At 33.4% G+C, this 14354-nt stretch overlaps 1 protein-coding gene across 1 annotated transcript; it reads right to left on the bottom strand.

Annotated features, from left to right (window-relative positions):
* Positions 1 to 7549: 7549 nt before the first annotated feature.
* On the bottom strand, positions 7550 to 8742 carry LOC145588590 (uncharacterized). The gene is made up of 5 exons (XM_081645220.1): positions 8575 to 8742; positions 8294 to 8480; positions 8099 to 8188; positions 7929 to 8005; positions 7550 to 7624 (listed from the first exon to the last, which is right to left on the bottom strand). The coding sequence occupies exons 1-5, from the start codon at positions 8740 to 8742 to the stop codon at positions 7550 to 7552; spliced, it is 597 nt and encodes a 198-aa protein (XP_081501346.1).
* Between the last annotated feature and the right edge of the window lie 5612 nt (positions 8743 to 14354).

The following is a 14354-nucleotide window of genomic DNA, read 5'->3' as shown; positions in this document are numbered from 1 at the left end:
TATTTTATTTAAAAACCGGATTATTTATATATATTCCGGATATTTTAATTAAATAAAATTATATTTTATTATTTATTTAAGATGGCTGAAAATTCCTAATTTAATGACTATGATTTTCGGATTTTCTATGTATAGAAAATCTGATTTTCTTAGTTATTTTATTTAGTGAATAATTGGAATTTTATTAATTAATTATTTTATACAATAAATATTATTTACACAATTATTTTTAATTCCTTAAAACTATCAAATCAATTCCCTAAATGTCTAAAGCCACCATGATGGATTTTTGGGTGACTTATTTTGGTAAATTATATTTTTAATTATCTCCCGAAATCTCTTATTTTCCTCAATTCTAATTCTCCATCTTTTTAATATCTAATCATCATATTTTCTTGCCATTCATTCTTCTTAATTATTCCCCAAGTAATTCTAATTTCCTTATTATTTTTCATGAGATACATACCTTCCATATTCAAGTATACACAATCACCTTAATATCCAAACTTTCCTTAATTCTTTTATTCACTTCTCCAAGTAATTTTGCTTAATTCTTTTTACCATAATTCTTCCCACATTCTCTTGCCATAATTCTTGCATGAGCTAGCCTATAAATACCCCTTCATACCTCTCATATTCTTCACACCAAAAACCCAATTCTCTTCTTCTCTCTTATTCTTCTTTTCCCTAAACCTTTTCATACTTTTCTTCTCCTCTTTTCATTCAAATATTATCCCGTATACCTTTGAAGCCAGTTTTCGAGCATTTCTGATCAGTTTTTGAGGTATTGATGTTTCACAGAAGATTGTTCCTCTCGAAAAATCCTTGAGGTTAGGCTCAAGAATCACCCAATTTGGAGTTATATTGAAGGAGTTATGACCTCTACAAGTTTTGCCTATTCTTTCCAACGAAAATTCAATTCTCTTTAATCCTATTCTTTATCTTCTTCATGGTTTGTTTTCTAAAATACAAATACCTATTTCAAAGCTATAATTTTATATTAAAGTATTATTTTAAAAGAGTTTTATAGTCCATGCATATTAGATTTGAGTTTATGTTGTGATAACCTTATGGTTATGTTATTTGCAAGGTGTATTCGTTATTGAACTTTGAAAGTGCGAAGTGTTGATTGATATTCGGAATCAAGGTTCTTGAGGTTCTTTTTGTGTAATTTTTCTAGCAAGGATCAAGGTACGTTTAGGTGACTAGATACCTTTGAAAGTGATTGGTTTGAATAACATGTTTTATATGATTTTATTGGTGATTGAATTAAATTGATTTGAATTATGTTTGGAGGGATTTGATTTTAATATTTAATTTGTTTTAATAAAAGTATTTTGAATGATTGATTTTTAAATCATGTTTTGAATGGTTTGAATTACTTATCATGTTTAAATAAAGGATTTGATTTTAAAAGGTTTGTTGAATTAAATAAAAGGTTTTTCAAGGAAGAGTTATTGATTTTGAAAAGTTATTAATATGAGATTTTATTCTCAAGTATCTATTTAAAAGGTTTTGATTTTGAAAGTATGTGGACTTAAAAAGGATTTTTAATTATATTGGAACTATTGGATATTAAAAGGATTTATTGAACCATTGAATTATTATTATTAATGCTTTATAAGCATGTTGGTAATCCCACTATGCGGATTTGGTTTATTGATAAGGTCTTGGACTTTGTATGACCGGGTCTTTCCTCAACAATAGCCTTGTAATATAAGGAGACTAGCTTGGGGAGTGTGCACACTTGGGTGAGGAAATGGATTGAAAGAAATTGGTTCTTAATAAAGGAATTGGTTTTATTAACTATTATTTGAAATATTGAATCATTGGAATTGGTTTTGGAATAATGAGTTTGGAATTTATTGGATTAATTATTGGGATTGATTTTTAAAGCATATTTGCAAATAAATTGAGTTTACATTATCTTGCACTTATCGTACTTAGCATAATTTGCTAATCCGTATTTCTTATTTGTTTTGGTTCGCCCTGTTTACCGTAATGGTAAGCAGTGTTATTTCAGGTGGAGTGAATAAATTGATGCATTGTAGTCCCGGGATTTGGTTTTATCTAAATTAGGAGTTTTGGTCTTGTATTTAATTTGAGTACTCATGACATTAGTTTCTATTTATAGTTATTATTAATAAAGAAGAGTTTTGAAGTTTCCGCTACAAAGTATTGGTTTATTTGGTAAGTTTAAGTAGCCTTGCGTAATCACGCGGCGGTAATATGCCTAAGTCTACTTCTACGGTATAATTATACGTATTATACTAGTATTTCCGTAGAGGGAGATTTGGGGGTGTTACAAACCGTGCCAGCATCAATAACCACTCGTAAGTGGCGGAATTCCTGCGCATAATAATAATAATAAAAGGAATGTACAGCGTCCTGTACTCTAGTAGAAGTTATGGTTAAATATAAAACCCCATAACTCCCCCCATATATTCATACTCAAGGTATATACGTTCCAAGAGTTTTGGTGCGTAATCTCTTTCATTTTACGTTATCTACATATTATTAAACTTGGTGATGACTCTCAAACCATAATCATGCAATCAATAATAATTATTCAAACAATCAAACATACCTATTTAATTCTTGAATAATTAGTGACCACATAATATTTAATGTTGAACCATTTTTAAATCTACCTCGGCGTCAATGACACCTTAAACGCATAAAGCGCCACAAATCCTATCCCTCGGTGTTAAAAACACCTTAAGTGCACTAAGGCACCAACATACAATTTATTCCTCGTGTACATAGACACTTACATAGCTCTTTTCCCATGCTTAAAGCATCAATAAAAATTATATGAACCATAATAAAATTCTCTTTTAATATTCCAAACCAAATTAAACATTTAGTTTAATTAAACATGCTCTTTATCATGCCATAAATAAAAGTGTGGTTCATATTCAACAATCCAAACTATTATTTTCCAACCATTAATCCATCACAAATAAATCATGCTTCATAATTCAATCACCAATAACAACCAAATCACAATTTCCATTCCAAATCTAGCATGATACTACTTGTAATCAATTAATCACATTTAGCACGCTACTATATCATCAAAATTATGCTAAGTACGCGAACGTACCTTGAATACGATCTTAAAATCGCCACGACTAGTAGAAATCACTCACTTCGAAGTCTTCTACAATTTAAAATAATAGAAGAGTATTAAAATCTTCTCTACACTAATTTCCAGCAATATATACTATTATTAAACCCCTCATAATTTAATTAAAATAAGCTGAAATTATGTTTAAAACATCATACTTTAATCCCAATTAATGGGTAATTAAAATTCCTTAAAGAAACTTGATTTTTAATGCACTACCAAAAATTCCAGCATTATATTTTAATGAAAACTTGCTGTAATTAGGCCTTAAAACACTTAAATCAAAGGTTTTAACCATCCTATAACATAATCCTTCAATAATTAATAATTTATGAATCTAGGGTTTCAAAATTGGGGCTTTTTAATTAAAATTAAAATCTGAAAATCAAATCATATGATACTCATAATCAAACATCATAATCTAATCACAAAACTCATAATTAATACCTAGATTTAGGATTAAATTAGTTTTTTAAAAACAAAAGATTAATTTTTTTTTGTTCGTGGAAACCGGGCAGCCGACAGCCACCCACGGCTGCTGCCAGCGCCGGTGGCCCACCGGTGGTGGTGGTGGCCGGCGGTGATGGTGAGGGTCGAGGGGGGGGGGGGGGGGGGAAGAAAAAAAAGAAAAAGAAAAATAAGGAAAAAGGGAGAGAAGTTTACCTTGGGTTTTCTCCACTCTAGGCAAAGTTTGATTTGCCTCAAGTGTTGAATATTTATACCCCTTCTCTAGAAACCCTTCTTCCTAAACTTTCCCTTTTTAATCTTTCCTAATCCCTTCCCTAATAAAACTTTACTAAAATAAAACTTTCTTAAATAAATTCCCAATTTAAATAAAATAATTAATTAAATAAACTTTCCTTTTATAAAATATTTCTAAATTTATTAAAATGAATAATTAAAATACTTTAAATAAAACATCTCAATTTATTTAAATACTTATTTTAAATAAAATACGTATAAAAATACGGGGTATTACATTAAGTTTCAAGAATACAACAACAATAACAACAACAACAACAACAACAACAACAACAACAATAATAATAATAAATTAAAATAAAGTTGAGTTAGATCTTACAATGACGCTTCAATTGCTTTTCCAAACTTATAATTTCCTGAATTTAAATATAAGATTTTTTTTAATTTTTTTTTAGTAGTAGACTAGTAGAATTTATAAGAGAGTAGGATTTTTTTTTTCTTTGCACAAAAGAGAGTAGGAATTAGAGAATAAGAGAATTAGAGAATAGAGGGCATGGTTGCCATGGGCTCTCAACTGGCTGAGTCAGTTGTTTGTGGAAGTCCCACTACATAGAGGAAGGCTAACCCACTGCAGCTGACGGCGGATTGAGGCTTAAACTATGATTAAAATTAGGCGCTTGGGTGAGGTCTGGGGGGTCCCTTCGAAACGTAAGTGTTCGGAGGTACCAGGGAAGTACTCCAGCCTCGAGAAAGCGCCTTTACTCGAGCGATATGCAGAAATACGAGGAGAGATGAGTTGATGAATTGTGAAAAATTTGGGAGAACAAATGGGGTATTTATAGTGATTTTTGGGTGGGAATTTTGAAGATTTCCGCTGGAAATCTAGTCGTTTATGGCTGTTGGGAGCTAACGGCTAGTTCCAATGGATATATGGCACGAGCCGTGCCGTGCCTGGCGGGTCGCATGCCGTGCCGCGTACCGGGCTGGTGGGCCATACCGGCGTGCCGACGACCGTGCCGCCCGTCGTGCCCGTGCCGAATTTCAATTTTTTTGTTCACGGCACGGCCCACTTGTGTTGTGCCGTGCCGGAATCGTGCCAGGCCCGTGCCGGAATCGTGTCAGGCCTGTGCCGGCACGACATGCCCATCTTTATTTCCACCTTAAATGCAAAATCAATCATGGCTTACTTGTACTCCCACAGTCCCACTGCTTTCACTACTTCTACTCGTAGTAAACTAGCATAAACTCCTCTTCCTTGAAATCTCCACCATTTTTAGAATAAAAACCCAGAAAATTGACAAATTTAGGAGAGAGAAAATTGGATCACAGTAGAATTAAAAGGACTTTCGAATCTGGGATTAAAATTGCTTCGGTTGATGAAACTTTTAGGGTTGTAATGGCGGTGGTTGTAATGTAAAGAGAGGCTTCAACGGCAGAGGATCGGAGATGGCGACGAAGGTGGTGGTGGAGAAAGAGTTTGAGTGGCAAAAGAAAGAATAAGCAATTTATTTGGGTTTAATATATGATTTCTTGGTATTTTTGATTTAGTGGGTTTTCTTATTGAATTAGAAGATCAGGGAATAAGAATAAGGAATGAATTAAATTAATTGTTTTTTCCTTTTTTTTTATTTTAAAAAATAATAGAGTTTTTAATTTTGAAGAAAAAGAACTTTTTATAATTTTTTTAATTAATGTTGACAAAAAAAAAAAAAAAAAAAAGATGGTCCCTAAACTTTTGGTGACTAGGTTAAGTCCCTCAACTTTTTGGTCAGAAACACCAAGAGTGGTGGTTGAGGGACCAAAAGTGCACAAATGAAAGTTGAGGGACTAAAAGTGCACAAATACAAAAGTTCAGGGACCGTATTTATGCTGTACTCCTAGTGGCCACATGCAACTCTGTTTTCTTTGCCTTATTTTTTTTGTCAATTGACCTCAAGTCGTTAATTAGATGATCATACTTCATATTTAGTGAGATAATTTTTATTAAAATTTGATTTGTTATCGCGTTAAATGGTGTATTTTATTATTTGTTTTAGAAAATATAAGGGAGCATGACCTATAATGAAAACACAAAATAATTCACAAACTAGTGACATAAGCTAGAAACATTGTGTCATTATACTTATTAACTCCGTTGCATTTTGAAAATGAGAAATTGTTGGACCAGAACTGGTCAAACAAGATCAAGCTAGACCAAAATGCTCTAACGTGCGGTTTGATTTTGGATCACTTTTAATTTTTTTTTTTTTAAAAAATGGTTGAAATGGAAAAGTAAATTGGAGTTAGTTACTTAGTTAAACTTATACATTCATCACCTAACTTTGGAGCTATGCGATGAAAGTTTGTTTTTTTTTTTTAAATCCAAACAATGGGATGTTAATTTTCTTAAATAGCTCAACATTGAATTGCTCCGTAACTAGAATTGAGCATAGGTTGGCAATCGGCTTGTTTAAGTCTGGCACGACATTGGCCCAACTTATCACGTGCCCATCTAATACAAATTTTTACTTACACCCCACAACAGGGAACACTACCTGCACTACCCACCCTCCGCGCGTGTTCTGCCCCGCCCTTTTTTCATTTACGAATTTTCTGCAAATTTTTATAAAATGTACATTTATGTATTGGTAAATGTATATTTGTGTATCATAAGATGTTCATTTTTATAACAATGAGTTTTTGTTCAAATTAATATATATTTTGAATTGAATTTTAAGAATTTTCTATAAATAAAAATGAGAGCAAATTTATTTATAAGGATTACAGCGTTTAAACCATTTTTATTATAAGAAGTATTGTATTATCCAATGTTCATTTTTGTTTATTCGTGTTTCAACAGATGTTCATTTTTGTATCACCAAATGTTCATTTTAAGAGTTATATGTAAGTTTCATAGTAAGATGTATGCAAATACATACGTCTTAGATTTCTATTTATTTAAATAAACCGTTGTTAAAAAATAATTTCCAATATAAAATAAATTTAATGTAATTACAATAATTACACATTTCTATACAACTATATTGGTAAATAGAGATTTTATTACCAAAGAACAAAGTTACAACTTACAAAAGCTAAACTGTAACAAACACAAAACACCAAAAGACCTACTAGGCCACACCACCACAAACAGTTCCAAGTTCAAACTTAGCCACCTTCTAGGAAGGGTTCCTGGCTGTTCCAGGCAGAGCCAGGAACAACTACTGGACTCAGGCAACTAGCCACCTTCTAGGAAGGGTTCTAGAGACCAAGACCAGACAAGAGATGTCTATACAGAATATAGCAAATATCTATCACTACTATTACTTCTGCGAGAATTTTCTTTAGAATCCAAGAAGCTCTTTAGAAATAGTAAGATTTTTAGAAGAGAGGGGTACATCAAGGTATCTAAATAACAAAATTAGATACCTTGGTGTACCCCTCTCTTCTAAAAAGCTTACTATTTCTAGACTCCATTTCTCTTAGAATTTTCTTTGGTAAAATGAAAATCTGAGCCCAAAAGGCTTGAATACCAAAGAGAACACTTTTGACTAGTTGCAGCCTATTAACATAAGAAAGATGTTTAGCAGCCCAAGTGTCAATTCTATTGGTAACCCTTTCAACTAAAGGCCTACACTCAGAAATAGTAAGCTTTTTAGAAGAAAGGGGTACACCAAGGTATCTAAAGGGCAGGGAGCCATTAGCCATTCCAAGCACCTGTAGAAGATCAGATTTCTCCTACTCCAAGATACCCCTAAAATAGGCATCACTTTTGTCCAAATTTTCAGACAACCCACAAGCCTCAGAAAAATTCTAGAAAGCATAAAAAAAGAAGCTTAACAGACCCCAGATCAGCCCTAGCAAACAACAGATCATCTACAAACATTAGATGAGTAATCCAAGCTTCACACACCTAGGATGAAAATTGAAATCTGGATTCCGAGTCATATCCTACAAACATCTTGACAAATACTCCATACACAAAGCAAAAAAGAAAGGGGGACATAGGATCACCTTGTCTTAACCCTTTTTTAGCCTGGAAAGGAGCAGTAGGATAACCATTGATCATAATTGAAAAGGAAACTGAAGTGACACACCCCATAATCTAGCCTATAACCTTGTTAGGAAATCCCAACTCACCAAGCATAACCTCAAGAAATCCCCATTCAACAGAGTCATAAGCTTTCCTGAGGTCTATTTTCAGCATACACATAGGATTGACAAATTTATGAAAATAGCCTTTGATCAACTCTGTTGCAAGAAAAATGTTATCACCTATGTGTTTACCTGATATAAACCCAGCCTGAGCTTCATTCACTGCTAACCCAATAACTCTTACCAATCTAGCAGTAATGACCTCAGAGATCAGTTTATAGACTAGAGTACAACAAGCTATAGGCCTATATTCCTTCATATATGAAGGGTTCTGAACCTTTGGAACCAGGGTAATAGTAGTGCAGTTCTAGGATTTCTCTAACACACCATAATCAAAGAATTCCAGAATAGCTTTATACACATCAGATTTCACATGATTCCAGGCTTGTTTGAAGAATACAGCATTGAACCCATGTATGCCAGGAGCTTTATCATCCCCAATACCAGCTAAAGCATGGTCAATTTCACTATGAGTAATATGAGCAGAGAGAATAGTAATATCATCAAAAGTCAGCTGTTTCCCAAACAATATCAACATCCACAGCTGGTAAAGTACTGGCAGTAGAACCCAGCAAATTTTGGTAGAAGCTAAGAATTTCAGCTTGAACCAAAGCAGGATCCTTAAGCAAAACATCATCACTAGTATAAATGGAATCAATTCTATTCCTATTTTGTCTTTGCTTAAGAACAGAAAAGAAATAGTGAGAGTTAGAGTCCCCAAGCTTGATCCAATCAACTCTTGACTTTTGTTTCTGAATACTCTCGTAAGTATCCATCTAATACTTCACTTTCTCAATTCGTGCAGCTCCTTGATTATGAAGAGATACATTAGTAATATCCTTAGCCAAGTGAACCTGAACCTCAGACAGAGATAATCTAGCAGCATCTAATCTATCAGTTATCTTAGCAAAGTGCTTAATATTCAAACTTTTAAGACCAGTCTTGACATACTTCAGCTTCTTCCAAACCTGCAGTATAGAATTACCAGACACATGAACATCCCAGTAAGAAGACACAACATCTTAAAAATCAGGATAGGAGGCTAGACAATTAAGAAAACGAAAAGGTCTGCCTTTCCCATTAGTGACAGGCTAAAGTTGTATCACCTAATAAAAAATAGTTCCTAAGTCCTCTAACTAAAGCAGATAGGGAAGTAGGGTCGAACTACAGGGAAACAAGTCAATTTATTCCTGTAGACACCTGATTGTGTCTCCCCAAAACCAAACCCAGTGATGAGTACCTTTCATGTCATTTGATTATCGAACGAGGTGAAATGTGAAAGAGTCTCGTGATGCGCCGGTTTTTTAATAAAAATATTTCTTTCTGTTTTCGAAAATATTTCTTTTTGTACCTTATTTATGGAAAATGTCCAATCCAATTTAGTTTGGTCCATAATATGGGTCTAATAATAGTGTAGTTTGATGGGGTTTGAAAAGAGCTTTCCAATGATATATTATAAGCCCAATTCCGATGAATAATGAGGAAGTTATGGCCAAAATATTGAATTGGGCCCAAAACGATTTTATATGGTCCAATGATCAAGTGGAGGGCCTATTGATTATCATTCCTAAATTTATTAGGAATTAATTTAGTTTTCTAGATTAATCTAGAAGGTTAGTTTAAATTCTAATGGAATTAGGATTAATAATTGTATTTTTTAGAAAAGATAAAGAATTTAATTTGAAATAAAACAAGTGTTTTAAAAGATAAAACTGATTTTAATTAAGATAATTATGGAGTCTAATTACCTAATTATATTAGGGAAAGGACTCCGTATAGGATTTTTATCCTGATCAAGCCATCGCACTGCGGAGAGCTTATCGCATCGCGATAGCTCTTTTGCGTCGCGATAGAGGATGTTTTACTTCGAGTCTAATTCTGACTCTTTTTGAAGCGTTACGGATGTTTTCTCTATAAATAGAGGTGTTATTTCTCCATTTTCAATCATCAACAATCGTCCAATTCTATTCTTCTCTCTCTCAAAGCTAGAATCTTGTTCTTTCTCCCCCTTTCTAAGCCTTCCCTTTTCAAATAAAATACCGCATTCACGAGTCTTAGACGCCCCTAACCAAGCTCGAAGTTGCCTTCGCCCTACGTGAAAGGTTGATAATTTCTGAGGGTTTGGACCCAAATCTTTATTTTAATTATTTAAATTAATTGTTTGATTTAGTATTTTCCTTGAAGTTACTAACATGTGTATTGTTTTGATAGAAAGAGATACGAGGCAACAAAGTAAGTTGTTTTATTGCTATATATCTATAGAAAGCATGCTTATATTATTTTGATTCCTAGTGTCATGCTAGGACGTTATTTATTGCTTTCTAGTATCATGTTTAGGTTGCTTCCTATTTTCTTTTATCATGCTAGTATCATGTTAAGGTTAAAGCTTTGATCTTTATTGTTTAGTAACAAGCTAGAATTTTATATTAATCTTGTTAGTATCATGCTTAGAATCTAGCTACTATTATTATGCTTTGATGAGATTGAGATTGTTATTATGATGATGATTTGTTGTATTAATGATTTATATGTTGCTTGATATTATTTTTATTGCTTGATCACGCCCTCTCTTGCAGGTTTAAAGGGAATTTGTACTTGAAATCATGCTTAATAAGATAATTATTAATTTTATTTAGGCTAATATGATTTTAATTCAAGTGATCGCCAATAATAGTTTTGTTTGTGCATTAATATTCAACCAACATAGATTAAACAAGTTTAGGATTAACCTATTGATTGTATGTTAGTCAGAAAGCGCACATGAATATGAGAAGAATAAAGTAGAGGCCTATTTAGGGCAGGTTCAATATCTTTTAGGTTGGATTTGTACCATCATCCCCGAATATCCAGTCATGGTTCAGGACCACTATGGAGTTAGCGATTTCATGGATCGTGAAGGGGTGTAACCCTCATGGATCGTGAAGGGGTGTAACCTTCGCCCTGTGAACGGTTTATAAGTTTCTAAAACTTGTTGGCAACTCTTTTGCTCTAGCTTCCTTCCCTTTGAACGCCACCATACTTAAGTGTATGATCACAGTGGGGCTCAAATGTGGGATGCTTGAAATATTCCCTACAATTCCTAATTAGTTAAAATAATCTAAATTATTAAGTAATCTAATTGATGTTGTAAAAAGAATTAAACTAAAGAGATTAAGATAGGGAGAAATCAAATAATAAAAGCCTAGGGCATAGTTCACCAATAAATAATATTCCAGGGTAAGACACAATAATCAATCATCAATGCATCAATTAATCAGATCATAAAAGACTTTCGCTACGTATTACAATCACAGAATTAATCTACCGGTATTAAATCGCATCTCTCGAATCTTTACTTAACCATTTATAAATTAACCTGCCTATTGAAACTAAGCCTAAACATCAATTCTCATCTCTTGAATCAACATTGCATAACTCATACAATTAAACCAGGCCTAATCTAATTGCATAACATTAAATCAATAAATAGAAAATTAATCAAGCATTGACAATTAACAATAATAAATTACCCCTTCATATTATTTATGGATCCCCACAAACCCTAGAAATAAAACTACTCACACATAATAAAATCAAAACTAATCAAAACAATTAAGCAAAACATGATGAATCAAAGCAATTAAATTACTGAAAATAAAAGGGAAAGAAATTGTTACCAGAATAACAAAAATAATGAATATAAAACCAAGATCACTACAAGAAAAATGTCTTTTCGTAGCGATTATTTCGTAGCGATTTGTATATTCGCTACAATATGCAAGCATGTTTGTGAAATAATTAAGGAACTCGTATCATTTTACAATCGCCATGGTTTTCCCATATAAAATCGATACAAAAAACATAATAATACATATCCACACTATTTTTACACATTTATATAATTTTGAGAAATCGTATCATTTACAATCGCCACTAAATCCCAAAAATCGATACGAAAAGCCTTTTCAACACTAGATATATAAATATTGTTTGAAATAGAATACATAAAATATGTCATAGCTTATTGGTGAAACATTTACTATAAGAGTTTGAGGTTGCATGTTCAAATCTTATAAAGATCATATGCATGCTTTTTTTTTTTTTTTGAAGAAAATGAGTTCAACATTTATAGCGATTGTAATCGCTACAATAATCACCACGATTGGACGTAGTTTTTCGTATCGATTATTGAGGCCAACCCCAGCGATATTGAAAACCACTACTAAAGGCTAAGGCAACGGGGGATATTGTATCGAATGACCATTCGTTGGGAAAGCTTTTTGTTGCAATTACAATCGATACTAAAGGTTAAAATAATCGCTTCGAAAAGGTTATTTTCTTGTAGTGGAGTAGTAGAGTGAGAAACAAGAGAGAAGTCTAAGCTTAAAACTAAGTAAAAGAGAATTTAGCTAATGAAAGAGATAATCGTATCAAAGCTAAACAAAACGTATTTATACAAAGCTTAAAAATCCTAATTAGAAACTAAGTAGAAAACGACGGAAATCACCTCCAAAACACGCGCCCGGGCGCCATTTTACCCGGTCGGGCCTGCCTTTTCTTCTATAATGCTTCTCTTGCTCCCGGTCGGGCGCGAGACAGGGCTCGAGACGAAATCTCATTCTTCCGCCTCGCCCGGTCGGGCGTACCTCAGGGCGAGGACCCATTCGATCGGGCGGTGTCTTGGGAACTACTTGGACTTTCTTTTAGGCTGATAACACAGCCCAAATTCTAATATCCTCTTTGGGGCTTTAATCACTCGGTCCAATGCCTCGTTTCCTTCTATGCCGAGCCCTTAATCACCGGTTTAATGATTCTAACCGGCCTTGGGCTATGAAAGATGGTCAAGACCTTATAATGCTCGTAGTGGCTCCAATAATTCCGAGAAAGTGCTTCAAGTCTGCAATTTCCTATAAAACCATACCAAAACTACGAAAACACTAAGAAGCACATATTAGTAATAAAAGTGGCTCTAAAAAGCCAAAAATACTCCTAATTATGACCAAGGGACGGGGGTAAATCACTATATAAAATAGACATATCAAACTCCGCTCCCCCAAACCAAACCTTTACTTTTCCTAAAGCAAAGAGCTCATCAATGAACAAATAAAACATACTTCACCCCAAATCAATAAAAACCAAGCATAACCAATTCAAGGCAAATCCAACAAGTATGCATCAAAGCCAACCAATCACTCATCCCCCTAACAATTGTCAAATAGAGTAAACCACAAGAGCATATAGAATTCAAGACTAGTGCTCACACACTCAACTCTCATTTATGTGGCGGATATAAGATGTATCCGATCGCTCTCCAACCCAACCCCTTTATGTGAACAATTCCCTCCCAACTCACAACACTCGTGTGTTTGAAAGACATTCACTCAACCTAGATAGTCGACTCGAAATATATCAAATCATTATTTGCATTGATAAGCAACTAATTTCACATTCACACAACTCTATGCACAAAGGTCGAAAGGTATTTAAAGCTTGTAATGTAAGGCTAGGGTAAAAGGGTAGGAAATATTTGGGAAAATGTGAGAGTAAAGCAATGCTTAAGGGAGCCATAATCCTAACAATCAAGAACAAGGTCAAAATAGATAATGATACTATAAACCATCTCCAACACTACTCAACTCAACCAAAGGTTCACCAAACATCCAATTCAATCAACAACTCCCAAATCTTACAAAATCGCTCATAAGAATATAATAGTTAAGAACTTGAGCGAACTAAACAAACTTTTTGAAACAAATAATACTTGTAATTTTTTTCCATTGAAACTCAATATTTCTTATTCTTTTGAACCCTCTTATTAAAACATTTGAACATTTTTCACTTTTTTTCCTTTTGCTCATCATTTTTTTTTCTTTTGAAGTTCACTTAATTTTTTTCATTCTTTTTCTTGAACTTCTCTTTTTTTCTTTTTTTCAACATCATGCCTTATTTTTTTCTCAAGAAAATTTCAACTTTCAAAACCACAAAAAAATAAACCACAATCAAGAGCAATTAACTTCTCAATACCACCCAAATTGTGCAAATAAATAGCACACCACAAACTCCCTCACCTCACTCACTAATAGCTCCTCCAAGTCAAGCTTGGGACTAGTAACCAATGGGGCAAATTCGGCTTGTAATGTGGCTAATAAACAACAAAAAGTCAAGGCAATAACATGGGTAGCAAGAAGGGAAACAAATGTATCTAATTTTCGTCTGAAGGCTACCTAAAAGAACAACGCCTTCGTGCTCCTCAATGTGCATAATTACGAGTCATATAAACACTACTCAAAGTTGCAAACCAATACTCAAATTCATTGACATACCAGGAACTAACACATATTCCTAGCCAAATCAACTAGTCAAGCACTATATTCACAAGTAGTTAGGAAAAATTGATTCATGTTAAGGC

This window comes from Chenopodium album, chromosome 17 (assembly GCF_948465745.1).
Source record: "Chenopodium album chromosome 17, dcCheAlbu1.1, whole genome shotgun sequence".
Lineage (NCBI taxonomy): Eukaryota > Viridiplantae > Streptophyta > Magnoliopsida > Caryophyllales > Amaranthaceae > Chenopodium > Chenopodium album.
Note: the sequence above shows the minus strand (reverse complement) of the source record. Positions and strands in the feature narration are given on the sequence as shown.